This window comes from Pipistrellus kuhlii, unplaced genomic scaffold (genome assembly GCF_014108245.1).
Source record: "Pipistrellus kuhlii isolate mPipKuh1 unplaced genomic scaffold, mPipKuh1.p scaffold_m20_p_1, whole genome shotgun sequence".
Classification (NCBI taxonomy): domain Eukaryota; kingdom Metazoa; phylum Chordata; class Mammalia; order Chiroptera; family Vespertilionidae; genus Pipistrellus; species Pipistrellus kuhlii.
This window is the reverse complement of record NW_023425404.1, coordinates 46,577,090-46,596,221: the sequence shown is the minus strand read 5'-3', so window position 1 is coordinate 46,596,221 and position 19,132 is coordinate 46,577,090. Positions and strand designations below refer to the sequence as shown.

The 19,132-nt window shown below is 42.6% G+C and overlaps 1 protein-coding gene across 1 annotated transcript in view; it reads right to left on the bottom strand.

Annotated features, from left to right (window-relative positions):
• The window catches only part of SHC4 (SHC adaptor protein 4), a 117,459-nt gene that overhangs the window by 26,215 nt on the left and 72,112 nt on the right, over nt 1-19,132 (bottom strand). The window contains exons 5-6 of the mRNA XM_036442802.2: nt 16,149-16,202; nt 8,733-8,784 (exon numbers count right to left, since the gene is read on the bottom strand). Of these exons, the coding sequence (XP_036298695.1) occupies nt 8,733-8,784; nt 16,149-16,202 (106 nt within the window). The remainder of the gene's footprint in view (nt 1-8,732; nt 8,785-16,148; nt 16,203-19,132) is intronic.

Here is a 19,132-nt window from a genome sequence, read left to right as displayed (position 1 = left end):
ATTAAACATAAAGAAAAGATCAGAAATCATATGGAAATGGAGACAAAAAATTGTAATTTTATAAGCCAATCAATGAAAGAGAAACACCACATGACCTCACTCATTTGTGGATAATAAAGAACATTATAAACTGATGAACCAAAAGATAGATATAGAGACAGTATATCAACAAGCAGACTGTCAAATTACAGCGGGAAGGGGAGGAAGATCTGGGGGAGATAATAGATCAACCAAAGGACTTTTATACATGCATATAAGTACAACCAATGGACATAAAACTCTGGGGAGGGAGGGGATGTGTGTGGGAGGGAGAGAGGGGGGCAAAAAAAAAATCAATAAAATATATTAAATAAATAAATAAATAAATAAATAAAATGAGGGAAAAAATTGTAATTTTATTTTTTCTTAGAATCAAGGAGATATCTAAAGATAAACATGGGCTGAAACTGGTTTGGCTCAGTGGTAGAGCGTCGGTCTGTGGACTGAAGGGTCCTGGGTTCGATTCCGGTCAAGGGCATGTATGTTGGTTGCGGGCGCATCCCCAGTAGAGGGTGTGCAGGGGGCAGCTGGTAGATGTTTCTCTCTCATCGACGTTTCTAGCTGTCTATCTCTCTTCCTTTCTCTCTGTGAAAAATCAATAAAATATATTTTAAAAAAAATAAAGATAAACATGGTAAAGAAGGAATTCTCATCATTTGCAGCAACCTGGATGGAATTGGAGAACATCATGCTGAGTGAAATAAGCCAGTCAATCAATGAAAGAGAAACACCACATGACCTCACTCATTTTTGGGTAATAAAGAACATTATAAACTGATGAGCCAAAAGATAGATATAGAGACAGTAAAGCAACAAGCAGACTGTCAAATTACAGCAGGGAGGGTAGGGAGATCTGAGGAAGATAAGAGATCAACCGAAGGACTTGTATACATGCATTTAAGTACAACCAATGGACACAAAACTCTGGGGAGGGAGGACATGTATGGGGGAGGGGGGGCAATGGTATATGTACAGAGATAATAATTTAATTAAAAAAATAAATAAATAAAGATAAACATGGGGAAGATAATGAGAGAGGCAGAAAATTTAAATATAAATAAATGAATAAATGAAAGGGAGAAGGAAAGAAGGGAGGGAGGAAGGAAAAGGGAGGGAGGGAGGGAGGGAGGGAGGGAAGGGAGGGAGGGAGGGAGGGAGGAAAGGAGGGTGACTAAAGCGTGCCTCCCATGAGAGGAATGAGAACAAGGATGGTTAAAAGAACTCTATGAAAAGATTCAGATCCAAGTTCAGGTTCCAATTACACTACAACCTGTGTGACCCTAGATAAGCTGCTCTACAGCCAGGGCCTCACTGCCAAGGCAGGGCACTGGGTGATCTCTGAAGTCCCTGCTGCTGTACAGGAATTGCAGCCTTCCTGGGTCACAGTCCCTTACACCCTCCGGGGAGCAGGGCAAGGCACGTGGGGCACGCGGGAATGAACGCATCCACCGATCCCACCGCCGTCCTCCACCACTTCTCATAGACCGCTAATAGGTCTCATTTCTCTCAGCTTTTCTCGTTCTAATTCGTTGAGGGTTTGGTCTTGTTCCCAGGCTGAGGCTATAAACCTAGTGTCTGCTTTACTTTGCTAAGAAGATTAAACAGAAAGAAAGAAAACCAGCGGCGCGCGTCTCCATGGAAGAAACAGCATTGGACCAACAGACTGGCCTGGACAGAAGCTCGGTGCAGCCTCAGTGCTTCAGGGCACACACACACACACACACACACACACACACACACACACACGTCTTGGTGGCACTACTGCTGACAGGACGTGCTGCTCTGTGGACATGGCCTTGGCTCTTTTTTAAGCTGGTCATGGGCCAGACTAGGGATGGGCTTTAAATCACATACAAATATGCCCACTTTCAAGGGTGAGACAGGCCTCCAAAAGCTCAGATAAGTGGCCAGTTTGGCCAAGAATTGCCCAGTCTTCAGCTAACGGAAGGAAGAAAGACAAGTCTATGAAAAGTCTCAGTTCCCAGAAAAGAATTTCCCAGTGATCTGATAACTTTGCTTGGAGGCCCGAGCTTTGATCTCCTTGACTGGAATCAGATGCAAACCTGGGTTCTTTTCACGCCACTGGCAGCCAGGTAGACGCGGGGTATTAGGTACTATATTAAGTAAAACGTAAAAGAATCTTGGGTTCATTTTCTTTTGTCTTTTACTTTGGTTTTCCTAATGAGATAGTTATGAACAAAAGGCTGACACTATTCTTCGAGGGTAGCAGGTTATTCTTTACTGATTTATATTTGTTTTTAATACACTATGTTTTGGGTGTTGTTTCTGGGGGCTTTTGTTGCTGTTACTAGAAAACAAGAAATTGAAAAGTGCAGCTTCTCAGATGAACCACCAGATGGTGCTGTGAGGTCGAAGCATGGGGTCCACCATCTTTACCAAAGAAACCCGCCTGCAGAAGCAAGCCAGCCAGTCCATAGGCAACTAATGTGAGCAGGGCAGTAGTGCAGGTATTTTTGTAACTGTAAACCTAAGTAAATGGGGTAAGTTAGTGGTCAGCAAACTCATTAGTCAACAGAGCCAAATTTCAACAGTACAACAATTGAAATTTCTTCCGAGAGCCAAATTTTTTAAACTTAAACTTCTTCTGACGCCACTTCTTCAAAATAGACTCGCCCAGGCCGTGGTATTTTGTGGAAGAGCCACACTCAAGGGGCCAAAGAGCCGCATATGGCTCTCAAGCCGCAGTTTGCCGACCACGGGGTTAAGTTAAAATGGTCTTATCACCTTTCTTTCTTTTTTTTAACTTTCTTCAGGGACTCAGAACCATGGCCTTACTATATGTGCAGATAGTCCAGGTAAACTGGGGCCTCTTAACAGACTAGATCCAGAGAAAATTTTACCTCTCCTGGATAAGAGGGGAAGAGACTTCCTCATTTGTAGCCATTGCAGAGGCAGGCTGTATCAGTCACTAAGTAAACTCAAAACATTCTTACTGGAACTTACCTTTCCTACAGAAAAGACCTTTTATAAAATGAGGAGCTCACCAAAAGGTCCTAGCCAACATGGAAAAAAAGTGGCTTGAAGGGAATAATGCTAAAAGTGAACGAAGCAAGCAGGAGACAGGGGTGGGGGGGGCATTCAAGATGATTAGCATGGAGTTAGTCTCCTCTGCCGGGCTCCACTTCCTATCAGCCACGTGCTCATCCCTGAGGCCGGCTCCTGCCGCTGCCCGTCCGCTGACAGCATGCTTCCTGAGGTGACCGATGGCTTGTCAGTGCTGGCTGAATGGCACTTCCCGCCTTCATTCACTTTGAACTCTTTCCAGTGTGAGACACTCTGGTGTCCTCTCCCAAAGAACCTGCTCTTCCTCCTTCTTTGGTGCCACTCCCCTCCCGGCTGCCTCCCCTCCCCTGACTACTCCTCTGATTCTCCCGCTCCCTGACACCTTCTGCCTCTTCTTCCTGGTTCCTCCTTTGGTGACCTCACTCATTCTTAGAGCAAAGAAGTTGTAGTTTTTCCAAGCTCCACCAAAGGCATAATCTCATATTCTCTTTAGGGCTTCCTCCCTCTCCCCCCCCCCCCCCCCCCTCTCTCTCTTTCTCTCTGTCTCTCCCTTTTCCCCTCTCTCTGCCCACCACTATCACCCTCTCACCCCCAGGGTTCTCCTGTCTGCTGAACATTTCCCCCTGGATGAACCAAACCCTCTGGGTAATTTTATAACATTGTCTTTCTGTTTCCATTCTGTACTTATTTAAGAATTCAAAACAGTTTACCCTTTATAAATGTAACAAATATTCATTGTAGATGTTTTATAGATAAAAAAGACACCAAGAATAAATTAAAGTTACCTAAAGTCTTACTATTCAGAGATAACGACAACTAATATTTTGGCGTGTGCCTTTCCAATCTCTTTTCTATGTATATCTACTTCCAAAAAATTACCTGGGCTCATGTTATACACAATGTCTCATAATCTGCTTTGTGCACTTAATAATATTGTGAATATTTCCCCATGTCATTATTTATTCTTCTATAACACTAGCTTTAATTGCTGTACAGTAGGACAGTCTATGAATTCATTTAAATAATTTGCTATTCATTAATATTGAATTTTCCCCATTGCATTAATGATATATGCCAATGATATTTACTGCTTAATCTTTGTGCAAGTCCTCATTCTTCCCTTAGAAGTGAAATTGATGGTTCAGAATTATTTTTTTTAAAGTTTTGATGCAAATTGTCAAATTGCCCTGAAAAACCTATGGACCCACCCTCCTGCTAAAAGGGTTCAGGAGTAACTGCTATTCTACGCCACATTTACTTTTAGCGAGGTTTGAAATTTGAAGATGAAATATGATATCAAATTATAATTTGTGTGCCTTTGCTTGCTAATGAGGCTAAACTTTAAAATTTTTTAAAATGCTTCTTGGACCCACGCAATGTCCTTGTATAAACCTGTGCTCAGGATCTGGACTCGGGCCGGTGCTTATTGGCTGGGTGAGCTTAGGAAAGCCGCCTCATTTTTCTCAGCCCCGGTATTTGCCTTTGTAAAAAGGAATAATTGTAATACCTTCCCTCCAGGGTTGCTGTGAGGATGAAATGAGACAGTGCAGACAAAATGCTCCTGGCATATGAGAACACGCAATAAATGGTAGGTTTATTCCCCCTTTTTGGGTTAAAAAAAAACAAAAAAAAAAACCCTATTTTCATAGGGTTTTTGTCTTTTTCTATTTGTAAAAATCCCTGATCCTTTAGTGGCAATGTCACTACAAACCACACAGGATAGTAATAATAACTACCATTTGTTGAATACTTACTATAAGCCTGGCACTGAGATACTTTCACTGCAAAGAGTAGCTTATTAAATCCTCACGGCTGATTTCTGTTTCTTTATACACACACACACACACACACACACACACACACATTTTCATTGATTTCAGAGAGGATGGGAGAGGGAGACAGAAACATCAATGATGAGAGAGAACCATTGATTGGCTGTCCCTGCATGGCCCACACTAGGATTGAGCCCACAACCCGGGCCTGTGCCCTGACTAGGAATCAAACTGCAACCTCCTGGTTCATAGATGGAGGCTCCATCTCTGAGCCATGAGGCAGGGCCTGATTTCTATTTCTGCATCAGCCTTCATATATGAGCAGTTCCTAAGTTCTATTATTTTATAAATTTGTCCTCCCCAGGGCAGTTTATAACTAGTGAGATGGCCTCCAAACTGGACTCTATGGTTCCAGACTGCTTTTCTGCCCAAGGTCACTGTTACAGATACAAATGCCAGAAAAGTTATCATTTAAAGTTCAGAATCGGCAATGATTCTGAATGACCTTTTGACCTGCATTCAGACCCCTCCAAAATCTGTGTCTGGCCTATCTGCTCAGCCATAGCTCCCCTCCTTCTACCTTTTCTCTGCAACTCCACCTTCACACACACACACACACACACACACACACACACGCACGCGCGCGCGCACGCACGCACGCACGCACACCCACATGCACACCATCCAAACACATAATCCCAAGTTCTCGCTACACAGCTCTGTGACCTGTGTTCTATTCATGTCTCCCACAAATTCTGACAGCACCTCTATGTTCCAGGCACTGTCCTTTAGCGCCCCCCCCCCCTCCCCCCCGCCCATTCTCTGTGCACATCCTACAGGTTGTTTCTCTCTCCCACTAAATGTTGAGCTCTGGGGGCCAGGAATTGTCTTTCTTGCACAGTGATTAGCTCAGCTTCTTGTGTATACACATGTAATCAATAACTGTCAGCATCTCTGAGCAGAAAGTCAAGCCCAGAGGCTCAGGTGAGGGGAAATGAATTAACCCGCAGGGGTATGCGAGCAGATGTATGTCGAGACAGCAGAGTGGCTACTCACAGAGGTTGCTACAACCAAGATAAGAAGGGGCAAAGGGATAGGAAAAGGAGCAGTAAGTGATGGAGAGGTACTGACTTTCAATCCAAAAAAGTTACCCTATGTTTTTTAGTCATTTATCTACCAGATGGACCCATTTCCCTAAGCAGGAATGGTGAGGTGAGGACGGAAAGAAAAGGACGCTGTCTCTGTGTTATCTCAGTTACTCCTCCCAACACCACCAGCAAGTAGATGTGCTCTTCCCACTTAACACAACTGAGGTTCAAGGATGTGCAACCACTTGACTAAGCTCCCATGGTGAGATGAAGGAAGAATCAGGGTTCCCACCCAGCCTGCTTGGCTCTAGCATCTTTCTTATTCTCTATCCAGTCTGAGGCTAAAGAAAGAAAAAAACAGAACCCTATTTGGACTGTCTCTCAAATCCCAGCCATGAAGTCAGTCAACAGCTCCCACAAATGCCTTTTCAGAATCCCCAGCCAGGGTACCTGTGGGTCCCTGTGGGTCCCATTTAAGCAGCTGGGCTCTGAGAATTACTCAAACACCAGAGCGAGGCCTCTGCGTGAATGAGCCACACGGCCATGGTCTCTGCCTCTCTTGTCTCAGTGAAGCAAAAGGGATATCCACAAGCAGGCAGGTCCTCGTTAGCCATTGCCCTCAGCAACCGGCACTCATCCCTGCATTTCTCACCACCAGTTACTGAGGAGCACTGGCATGCCCAGAGACAGTGGGTGCCTGATGGCAAAGTGACTGAGCCTCTAGATTTCCTGATCTGTTCTTCCTTTCACACTGTCCTTTCTAGCTCGAGATCAAAGGCTTTGTTGTCCAGAGGCCTTCCTGGGAAGTCCAAGCTTCATCCAAAGAGCTTGCTCTTTTCGGGTATCCTTTGTTGTGCTCCCTCCTACACCCCCATCTCCCTTCACTGGTTCCTGTCCCTCCCGCCCACTTATCTGTTCTTCATCCTATTGTTCAGTGAGTCCATTTCAATGAAGTGTTGCATAGTATTCACCACCTGTTCCTTCCTCTCCATCTTATCCGGGCCTTGTTCCTCTGGCAAGCAGTTACAGAGCATCTGCGAGGTGCCAGCAGCCGGTCCCCACAATATCATTTCTGACCATCACAACAGCTTCCTGCGGTAGGACGCCCCTGCCTGGCGCTTTCACTCTGACTCCACCCACTGCATCCTGCTGCCCAGTCTTCCGGAAACTCTCCTTGGTAAACAGCATTCGCCCCCACGATTGAGTCCCTGCTTATTAGCTCTCTTCTGTGTGCCCTCTCAATACCTTTTAGGAAGGTGACCAGATCATCCCGCTTTTGGCAGGACAGTCTCGATTTTCAACAATTTTTTCCAGGGTCCCACGGCGTTTTAAAAAAGTCCTGAATCTTTCCAAAAATCGGGACTTTTTTAAAACACCGTGGGACCTGGGGAAAAATTGTTGAAAATCAAGACTGTCCCGCCAAAAGCGGGACGATCTGGTCACCTTACTCTTGGACATTTTTCTTCATATACAATCTACATTCTACTGTCTTCTATTCACTTGCTTCCTGCAAGCCATATAGGTTTCCACTTCTGTGTCTTACAGATCTTTTTTTAAAACTATATATTTTACTGATTTTTTACAGAGAGGAAGGGAGAGGGATAGAGAGTTAGAAACATTGATGAGAGAAAAACACCAATCAGCTGCCTCCTGCACACCCCCTACTGGGGATGTGCCTGAAACCAAGGTACATGCCCTTGACTGTAATCAAACCCAGGACCCTTCAGTCTGCAGGCCGACACTCTATCTACTGAGCCAACCTGGTCAGAGCCTTACAGCTCTTTGAATTTCCAAATTCCACTCCATATATACATAATAAACATCTTGGGACAAACCTAGTGCTGGGATGGCAAAGGATGCTGCCCAACTGATGGGTTCTGGTTAAGGAGAAGAAGCATTTTCACACCCATCCCTATAGCAGAGTCTGAATGATCCAGAGTTAGGGATGAGGAACAGTACTAACCATTCTGTCTAGAGAAGTCTAATGTCCTAAAGAACATCAGGCCCTTGACCCCAGGTGCTGCTAGGATTTGAGTTTCTTGGATACCTTGCTAAATTCTGAGACAAGAAATCCAGTCAACTCATTCTTCCATTCACTCAGCCATTCAACAAAATTGGGTGCCAATTTTATTGGGTGCCACCTATGTGCTAAGCATTGTGATGAATGCTTAAGAGGAAAAAATAGTTCTTGTCCTCATAGAGCCTTGAATAGGAGACATAGACATAAAAAACCAATGAGTAAATAAAAGAATAAAAATGTGGGAGGAATGTTAATAAAAAAGAGAAATAAAGTGCAACAGAGTGGGATAGGCTTACTGGAGAGAAGAGGCGCTCAACCAAAGTGCCTCTGAAGGAGAGACATTTAAGCTAGGATCCAAAAGAGGAGAAGCCAAGCACTCAAAGTGACATGTCAGGCTCTTGAACAGCAGGTGCACAGGTTACACACACACACACACACACACACACACACACACTGAGGCTAATTATCTGTAATTCATTTGTCCACTGAAGATGTTCAGCTCTTTCTATCATAGTCAAAACAGCTTTTCTTTTGATTAAAAAAATAGATAAGACTTTTGGTTTATGGGTCTCTCACATAACCAGGATTTAAATCCACCTGTGTGTATATATATTTTTTTCTACTTTGCTCTACCATTTATTTCCAACTCAAATTTACATAGTGTTTCCAGAACCCAATACAGCACTCTTAGTGATCCTCATCACTCTGTATAATGAAAACAGCAGTTTATGGCTCTTTAAAGTTGGTATACAGCAGCTCTTAAGAAAATCTAGAAGTTGCTTTCCATACCTCGTTGATTAACTGGATCTTTAGCTACGTAGGCAACATAGTCTGTAGTATCCTATAAAAAAGGGAAAACAATTGCATTTAAAACAAATGGATTGCACTGTTGAAAAAAAAAAGAGTACATTTAGGACATGATACAAAATCAAAGACTTAAATATTAAGGTTTCCTTTTTAAAGAAAAAAGAAAAGCATCTTAGGAGGGAACATAAATATGCACTTATATGATTTAGAAGTTGTGGGCTCCGCTTTCTCTGCCTCTTGTGGAGAGAATCTGGAGATTGAAAATTTAGAGGCAGACCATGTCAGTAAGAATAAAAGAGAATACAGGTAGGTAATATGCTAGGACATATGTTCTCAAAAAAAAAAAATGATTAGGGTCTGTGATTCTATCCCTGGGTTGAGAGTTGAAATACCAGGGGTTACCCAATCACAAAGGTGTCATCAACTTGGATGTGGGTGGCATCATGATGTCCCCGTTGTCCAAACAGATGCACCATGTGCATCAGAAAATAATCCCATTAAAGAAACACTTTGCATTTTGTGGTTGTTGGCTTGCTTGCATGCAATGCACATTAACTTAAGGAACAATAAAGCAGAAATATAAGCATTTATTTGATCAAGACAGAGGAAAAGTTATTTATTAAAAAAGAGAACCCATTAAAACCTAAGGAGTTAAATAGAGAGAGAGCGAGAGATGTGCTGCTGACTTTGTAAAAACTAACAAACAAAAAGCCACTTGGTAATTCTGATTTTTATTGAAAACAGTAAGCTGATGAATGATAAGATTTGAATAATTAAAGATGCTTTTTGTTATCTCAGTTCTCAGGGAAAAAATACACACTGCCATTGGAAGATTAGAAGCATGACTCTCTAGAGGGAAGATGCAATCAACTGGCAGGAAATAAAAGCCCGCGTCTGTAATACCATCAAGGACAATCATTTAATAACCGCAGTGAATCAAACGGGAAGTGGATCTCAGGATCTGCATAACTATTCTTGAGTCATTTTAAAAAACAGCACACTCGTAGGTAAATTTCTCGTATGCAAACAGATAAAAGGTTTGAACTATCTTATAAATATGTAAATTCATGTCTCCAGGCTTTGTTTTCACATAATTTAGAAGGAAGGGCACAATGGCTGGGGGCTTAGCTGCTCTTTTGAAAGTTGAAGAGGCGGTATGGTGCCGCCAACGGCCAACGGTGTCCAATAGATTGGATGATGGGGTAGAGGTCGTGGGATCTCTGCAGACCTGTTTCCTCATCTTCAACAGTCTTAGAGCTCTAAAATTCAGTAACTGGGATACCTGGGAGAACTTAAAGCATGTTAAAAGTAAAGCACAAATAGAGGGGACACTACGGGAAAATGTATTTAACCCGGTCATACTCGTTAGCGCATTTCTGAAATGGAGCAAGTATATGTAGATGCAGAAGCATTACGGAGAAATGTCTCCAGGGCTGACAGAAGGAAGACAAGTAAGCCATTTGTGAGAAGCGAGTAAAGGTGAGGGAGAGCAAGGGTCAGACAGTAAGGAAGAACACCCAGTATTTGTTAGACTTTTAGAAAGAAGGACACTACATTAGGCCATGGCGACGTAGCGTCTAACCCTTGTACCCAGTCAAGCTGTGAAGTTGTGCATTGTCTCAATGAGTGTCCTAAAAAATATGGATGTGTGTGAGCAACATTGGGGATAGTTCTCTCGCATCACTCTGTGCCAAGCACCTGTTTACATGCGTCATTTCAGTCAATTCTCACCCTTCTGGGCAAGGGTGACCCTTCCCATTTTACAGGTGAGGGCCCTGCAGCTTGGAGAGGACAAATGGGTCAAGTCCACTTGACACCAGAGCCTCTTTCCTCTACTCCCCTGGCCTGAGGGTGAATGCCACCTTCGTGCCAATGTGTATGAAGGCTCCAGTTTTCATTTCCAACCAGCAGGCTGCGGCTCCAGCTGCAGGGAGCACAGAAGTCCTACGCCATTCAGTAGGGAAATACTTTCCCAAAGTGTAAGTTTGTTACTGTTTGCTTTTGGTAGGGGCCACGGCCCTTGGTGAGTTGGAAGAACTACAGAACTAAAGACACATGAACATGGTCTAAAAGTAATTGGGATTCTGGAGAACTACGAGCAGCATCACGCAGGGCATGCTTATGGCAAATGCTTATGACAAATCCTAAAAGTGGCAGGAATCCTTAAAACTCAAAAAGGAAAACTTAAGGCAAATAGCAATGATTGTTTTTCACTTGACACTTATAGAATTCATTACTTTAAGTCTCTTAAAATAAGTATTGGAGTTCTTTCATGGATGATCAAACTAAAATGGGTGTGAGAGAGAAAAGACAGGGCTAGCTTTTCCAGGCTAGATTCAGTTAACATGTCCCTTAGTGTCACTGTGAGACCAGATGATAAGGCTGGATAGATGGGGTTTCAGATTCAGAATTGGGGTCATACTGCAGCTGCTAAGTGGCAGGCACCCTACATGTCCCTTGCTTGCTAGTGAGTGTGCTATAAGCCATTTGTGAAATCTCTTGGGGAAAAGGTGGAACTCTTATCATTTGGTTTATTTTTAAACTAGAAGCCCAGTGCACAAAATTCATGCACTGCAGCGGGGAGGGTGTTCCTCAGCCCACCCTGCCCCCTCTCACAGTCCAGGAGTCCTCAGGGTATGTCCTATTGACAGCTTAGACCTTCTCCCTGCAAGCCTAAGCCATCAGTAGGCCTCCCTCTGCAGGAGGCAATCTGGCTGATCAAGGGAAGACACAGCCCCCATCATCCTGCTGCTGATGCCACTGCTGGCCTCTGCAGCTGCCAAGGTGTTTTCATCAACATGGACTCCAGTCCCTTCACCATGAAAAAATGACAACTTTCTTTAGGCATTTTCAAGATGTCTCTTTCATAGGCTATGACATTTCTTTATTTCTTTCCTTTTTTTTTTATCCTCACCTGAGGATATTTTTCCATTGGTTTTTAGAGAGATGGAAGAAAGAGGGAAAGACAGAGAGAAACATCAGTGTGAGAGAGACACTTTGATTGGTTGCCTCCTGCATGAGCCCTAACCTGGGCCCTGGCCAGGGAGGAGCCTGCAGCCTAAAGTAAAACGGCTAAATTAGATACAATCTAGCTAATGTCCTATAGGACAATAAAACCATCACTTTTTGAATTGGTGTGTCTTCTAGACAGAAACTAGTTACATCTTTAAAAACCTAAAAACTATTTTCATCTTCTCACTTTGCTGATCATAATATGTAACTTTCCAGGGCTGTAAAATGTCAAAATATATGGAACTTATTTAATTATAAATACTGTTTCAGAGTTATGTGTTTCATAGAAAAAGAAATGATCATTCAGTGGGCCTATAATGCCCCAATTATACTGAAAGGACTTGCTGTCAACGTTTTACTCCAGGCCTGTGCTGGGCCAAGGCCTGTGCTCCCAGGTTGCTTGGTGGGGCCACCCTGGCTTCCCAGGGCCAGCGATGGTTCCAGGAAGGCTGCTTTGGTATGGCCACCTTGGCCTCCCAGGGGCAGCGATGGTTCCAGGAGGCTTCGGGTTTGGCGCCTGTCCCCGGAACCCAGGCCACTTGGTGCCACCTAGGCCCATCGATTTGGCGCCTGCATATGCAAATTAACCCACCATCTTTGTTGTGCTGATTTGCATATTCACTCCTGATTAGCTGGTGGTCATTGTGGAGATACGGTCAATTTGCATCTTTCACTTTTATTAGTGTAGAAGATGATGGCACCATAGAACTAAATATTCATTTGAGAATAACCACACAAAGCTAAAACGGTGAAGTAGTGAAGCCTAATGGGGAAATTAAGTACTTATTCAATAAAAATAAAAAAAAGAAGCAGTGATTTAAAATCCTGTAAAGATTGCTTTTCTTCCATATGCTTCAAGGACATTCTGAAGGCAAGTTGTCTATATTTGACCTGGTTAAATACTTTGAGGCACTGCTAACCAATGAGAAAACAAATAGATGCTTTAAAGAATGGGCTGATTTAAATAGTATATAACTATTATTTTACATATAAAATGTTATGCCAACACCCAAGAGGAGGAACTTGCTTAAATACAGTAGATGCCAGTATAGAAAGCAATAATTTGACACAGAACCTTCAGAACTTCATTTCCTTTCAGGAGAGACTTATTTTTCCTTTAAATATTTAGCCTTGACATTAAAATCCATCAAAACTCTGCAGTGACAACAGCTGCCAGATCCAGTGTTTACTACCATTCAATACCTCTCTTGGGTTTCTGGCTTATGTGTCCTATCATTTATGATCCTAAATTTTATTCCTCCAGTTGAAGAGAGAAGCTAAATGTGCTGGAGAGGAAAAAATCATCTGTTCAAGTGGGTTTATTGCCTCATTTCTGAAGGCTGTGCTCTTTAGTAATAAATGCAGAACAGAAGTTAAGGGACTGTCAGTCAGGACCAGGTCTTCATATGGTCCCCATGCTTTCCTGACATGCCTGATGATGGTCAGTCATCATGACAGGCAGGCAGACTCCGCTCTCCTTGAGCCTGCTACATGTGTGCAGGTGGAGAAACGTCAGGATGTCAAGGGAAGCAATGTCCCCATTCTACTCTCTCAGTTTACACAGGTTTGTTTTCTGTTCAGTCACAGGCTTCTCAGCTTTGATGCCCTTCTCTTGCCACAGTCCAGAAATGGCGCAGCACCTAATCAGGGAGCGACTCTCCCCTTGGCACAGGAGGCTTGCAGATCCACGCTGGCTCAGCCCTGTGCCTTCACACGAAATGAGCACCTGGTGGCCTCCTGGTAGCCAGAAACGGCAGTGCTCTCCCCACCTGAGCGAGGCCTCCATAAGCTTCTGCCAGAGGGGACTTAGTTGCCATGGATGTGCCAAATCTAACTGATTAATAGCATCAGCCTAGAACTTTATGTGGAGAAGAATTCTAAGGAAGGACTGGCAACACATGTATGACACGTTTGTTTTTCATGACCTTGATGTGACCTGCAAGAAGCTTCTCAGATGATAACTCCCTGGCTATCTGCTTGCCTACTAATCCAACTATTTTAACAATAAGTGGTGGGGAGAAACCAAGATGGCGGCATAGGGTAGACACCCGAATGCAGCCTACCACAACAAATTTGAATTTAGAACTGAAAAACAGGGGAGGCATTGCCCTGAAGCGCCAGACGGCTGGCTGAGAGGAGGCTCTGCCATCTGGGAAGGAGAGAGAAGGCACGCTGAACCTCAGGAACTGTGAAGGTACGGAGAACTGTGTGCGTGAAAAGGCGCTGGCTTAATCCCGGTGCGGAGAGGAAGGGCCGGACCGAGATTGCTGCTGGCTTACTCCCTGCACGCAGAGAGGGCGGGCCGGGCTGAGTTCGCTACTGGCTTACTCCTGGCGCGGAGAGGGCGAACAGCTAACACAGCTGGCTTTCTTGTCCGAGAGGAAAACAGAATCACCCTATTGCTCTGATAAACGGCCCCAGAAAGGGAGAGGCCAGACTGTCAGGCAGTGGGCAGAGATCTCTTGGAGGTGTGTGAAGCCAGAGGCCATTACTGCGGGACTTGGGGAGGAGCCGAAGGGAAAACAAAGTTTGTCTGCACCAACCCGAGACTCCGCCCTACTGTGGCTGAGCACAGAAGCTCTCCCAGAGGCTGGCTTTCTCTAAGGAGGGACTTGCAGGAATCCAAAGCTTGTCTGTGCCTTTACCAAAGAGGTGCGCGTGCACCTGCAACCAATCTTCCAAAACTCTCCACGAACAGGACTTTTCTAAGGCAAGACTAACAGGGAACCAAAGATTGTCTACGCCACCCCGAGACCCCGCCCTATTCAAGCAGAGTACGGAAACCCTCCTAGCTGAGACACTGCTGATCCTCACAGCCAATTGGCTTGGAGATCAACGCTTCCCAGTGATACCAACAATAAGCAAAGCTTAACAACAAGACTGCACACACAGCCCACAAAGGGCTACACCAAGACTGTCCACTGCAGGTAACTGGGAAGGCTGTGCTACTGGGCTCTACCAGAACACCTAGCACACAAAGCTATTTCATCAAATCAGGGAAACAACTAAAATGCAGACAAGAAGAAGGACACAAAGGAAGGAGATGGAGGAAAAGAAAAGATTGGACACTGAGTTCAAAACTACAGTTATAAGGTTATTCAACAATATCCTAAAAAAGGCCGATAAAATAAATGAGACCTATGAGGATATGAAAAGGGAGCAACTAGAAATAATAAGGGATCAACAAGAAATGAAGAAAACATTGTCTGAAATAAAAAATATTATACAAAATCCTAAAAACAGACTGGCAGATCGCAAGAATCAAGACAAAGATTTAGAACACAAAGAGCCAGAGGACACTCCTCTGCAGAAGGGAGAAGATAAGAGAATCCAGAAAGTTGAAGATAGTGTAAGAAACCTCTGGGACAATTTCAAGCGAACCAACATCAGAATTATGGGGATTCCAGAAGAGAGAGAGCAAGATACCGAAAGAGTACTAGAAAAAATAGTGACAGAAAACTTCCCCCACCTGGGGAAAGAAATAGACTTACATGTCCAGGAAGCTCGCAGAACCCCAAACAAAAGGAATCCAAGGAGGACCACACCAAGACATATCATAATTAAAATTCCAAGAGCAAAAGACAAAGAGAGAATATTAAAAGCAGCAAGAGCAAAGCAGGTAGTGACCTATAAAGGAGCACCCATAAGATTGTCAGCTGATTTCTCAACAGAAACCATGCAGGCCAGACGGGAATGGCAAGAAATATTCAAGGTGATGAATAACAAGAACCTACAGCCAAAAATAATCTACCCAGCAAAGCTATCACTCAGAATCAAAGGACAGATAAAGAGCTTCACAAATAAAAAAAAGCTAAAAGAGTTCATCACCACCAAACCAGAATTATATGAATTGCTGAAGGAGGTTATTTAGGAAGAGGAAGAAGATAAAGATAAAAATTATGATCAACAAATACGTAGCTATCAACAAGTGAATCTAAAAACCAAGGGAATTTAAAAATCTGATGAACAATATTAACTGGTGAATATAATAGAATCAGAGGTATGGAAGGGGAGTGGACTGATGATTCTCAGGGAAAAGGGGAGTGGGGGTGCGGGAAGAGACTGAACAAAAACTGTGCACCTATGGATGAGGACAATGGGGGATGGGGAAAGGACAGAGGGTGGGGTGGGAACCTGGTGAAGGGGAGCAATTGAGGGGGGGAAGAGGATCACATTTGTAATAATCTGAACAATAAAGATTTACTTAAAAAAACAACAATAAGTGGTGGGATGTATTTTGTCAAAACCAAATTTTAAATTTCTTGTTACATGTAGCTACTCACAAATTCTAGTAAGATATTTGGAGAGCACCTATAGTGGCTAACATGCTTTACGTGGAAGTTTTTATAACTCTTAAAAAAAAGACCTTAGTGAACCCATACTTACAGGATCCCCTCCAGAGGCAAATGAAATAGACTGCATGTGGTGATTTGCAATAATCTGGAAAACATAAAAAAATAAACATGTGTGATGCTATAAATTAATTACTCCGAGTTACATATAATCTAACAGTAATGGACACCCATATGCTTTGTTTTTGCCTGGACGGTATCCCTGTGGAAAGGACTCCACCCACATTTTATGAGAATCTCACTGAGATTCAGGTGGTTTGGACATGCCTGTCTCATTGCCTCTCTCCTTGCAGGTGGACACATGGCCCAGGCCTAGCCCATCAGGAAACATCCGGATACAGCAGAGCCAATCTAAGTCTTTGGGGAGAAACTGATGTGGACAACAGGAAAGGATACCTCTCTTGCTGCCATTCAGGACCATGTAAGCATAAAGCTTCTGGGAGCCAGCCATCTTTTGCTGACACGTGGGAAAATCCTACTGGAAAAAATGAAGCTTTCCCTCTGGGGAAAATCAGCTGGCAGTTGAAAAATAAAAGAAAAAAAAAAAAAAGTATAGACTGACAGCTGGGGGTGGGAAGGCTGGGTGAAAAAAAGGTGAAGAGATTAAGGCAAAGAGCAAAACAAACACCTCACAGACAACAGTATAATGATCACCAGAGGGAAAGGGGGTGAGGGAGGTAAAAGAGGGTAAAGGGGGCATAAGTGGTGATGGAGGGAGACTTGGCTTAGGGTAGTGAACACACAATACAGTATACAGATGACGTATTATAGAATTGTACACCTAAAACCTACAAAACTATATTAATGTCACCCCAATAAATTCAATAAAAATAAATAAATAAATAAATAAATAAATAAATAAAAACTCTGGTTGTAACATTTGTTTCATCATTTCAACCAATACAATTCCTGTCCCCCTTTATTGTTTTTTTTTTTCTAGTTAACTTAGGTTTATATAAATTGGATTTTCAGTCACTCACCACCAAAAGTATCCTAAGGAATTACCACTAGGATTTCCAATACGAAGGAACATTATTCAAGTGAACTGCATTATTTAACTAAGAAGACTGTTTCTCTCACTTGAGATTCTAGGATCACTTGTTCATAATCTCCAGGGTGAAATGACCTATTTTGCAGAAATGTGTTTGTCATACTGTTTTGAGGGTTCGTTAAAATATCAACTGTGCACCTATTAACTAGTCCTGTCTTCAGAAGTGTTTAACAGAATATGCTCAAGTAGCTTATATAAAACGACCAAGCGATTCTACTCCTAAATGTATATACAACAGGATTGTGTGAATATGTGCACCTAATGGTGTGCTAAAAAGATAAGCACCGTCCTTTTCATAAAAGCCCGCAACTGGAACCAGTCACAGTGACAACTACAGTGATATTCAAGCAAAGAACTACTAATAGCTACAACGTGCTTCTTGGGCAGAAGCCAGACACACAAAAAATATAGGCTGAATGATTTCATTTCTATAAAGCTCAAAATGGCCAAAATTATTTTATCCTGCTTGAAGTCAGGATATTGGTTACTTTTGGGGCAAAGGAAGAGAGAGAAAATGGTTTTCTGGAATTATATGGTGTTTCTTTATCCCAGTAATAGTTAAACAAGTATGTTCATTTTGTGGAAATCATTATTATGTGTGCAACTTTTCCCTATTTATGTTTTCTACTAGAGGCCCAATGCACTAAATTCCTGCAAGGGGCTCGGCCGGAAGGTCATCCGGAAGGTTGTTCGGCTGTCTGGTCTAATTAGCATATTACACTTTAATTATTATAGATATTTACATTTCAGTTATACAAAGATCAATGTCATTCCTTTATATCAGCAATAGCCAATTAGACACTGTATTGGGGGTAAAGGAGGTACATTTACAAAAGTAACTACAGATAAATCTAAAAAGATCTGTGTAAAGTTTTTAAAAAAAATCTTCATGGGAAGGCATAAATAACTACCTGAATAAGCAAAAAATAAAAAAGATACATATCACCTTAATGGATTAGAAGATAATATTGTAATGATGTCAATTCTCTCTCAAATTAATCTGTAATTTCCATGCAATTCCACTAAAAATTCCACCAATGTCATTCAGGGAACTTTTCATATTGCCTCTAAAGTTCACATGGAAGAATAACAACTGTGCAAAAAAAAAGCTAAAGAAAATTTTTAAAGAACAAAGAGACTAGCCTGGCTGGTGTGGCTCTGAGGTGGAGCATCAACCAATGAACCAGGAGGTCATGGTTTTCCCGATCAGGGCACAGGGGACATGCCTCATGCCAAAGTTGTGGGCTCAATCCCTAGTACGGGGTGTGTAGGAGGCAGCTAATCAATGATTCTTTCATCATTAATGTTCCTAAATTTCTCCTTTTCCCTTCCTCTCTGAAATCAATGGAAATGTGTGTTTTTAAAAAGAACAAAGAGACTAGATTTTCCTTATAACCAAGGCATATTATAAAACTACGATTTCATTAGAATACAAAGTCGAAAAACAGTCACATATTCATGAACTTTTAGTCTATGATAAATGTGTCATCTAAGACAAAACGATAAGTGATTAAATTAATGGAGTTGGCTGGCTTATCTGGAAAAAAATATATAAATAACTCCTGTCCTCATACTATCTATATAAATAAATGTTTGATTCATTAAAAAAAAATCAACAAATACATCAGAAGGCAGATAAAAGATTATGCTTGTGGCCGAGACCGGTTTGGCTCAATGGATAGAGCGTTGGCTTGGGGACTGAAGGGTCCCGGGTTCGATTCCGGTCAAGGGCATGTACCTTGGTTGCGGGCATATCCCCGGTGGGGGGTGTGCAGGAGGCAGCTGATCGATGACTCTCTCTCATCGATGTTTCTAGCTCTCTATCTCTCTCCCTTCTTCTCTGTACAAAATCAATAAAATATTTAAAAAAAAAAAAAAAAAAAAAAAAAAAAAAAAAGATTATGCTTGTGAACCTTGATGTAGGAAAACCCCATCTTATTAGAAGACAAACAAAAAATCCCCTCAAA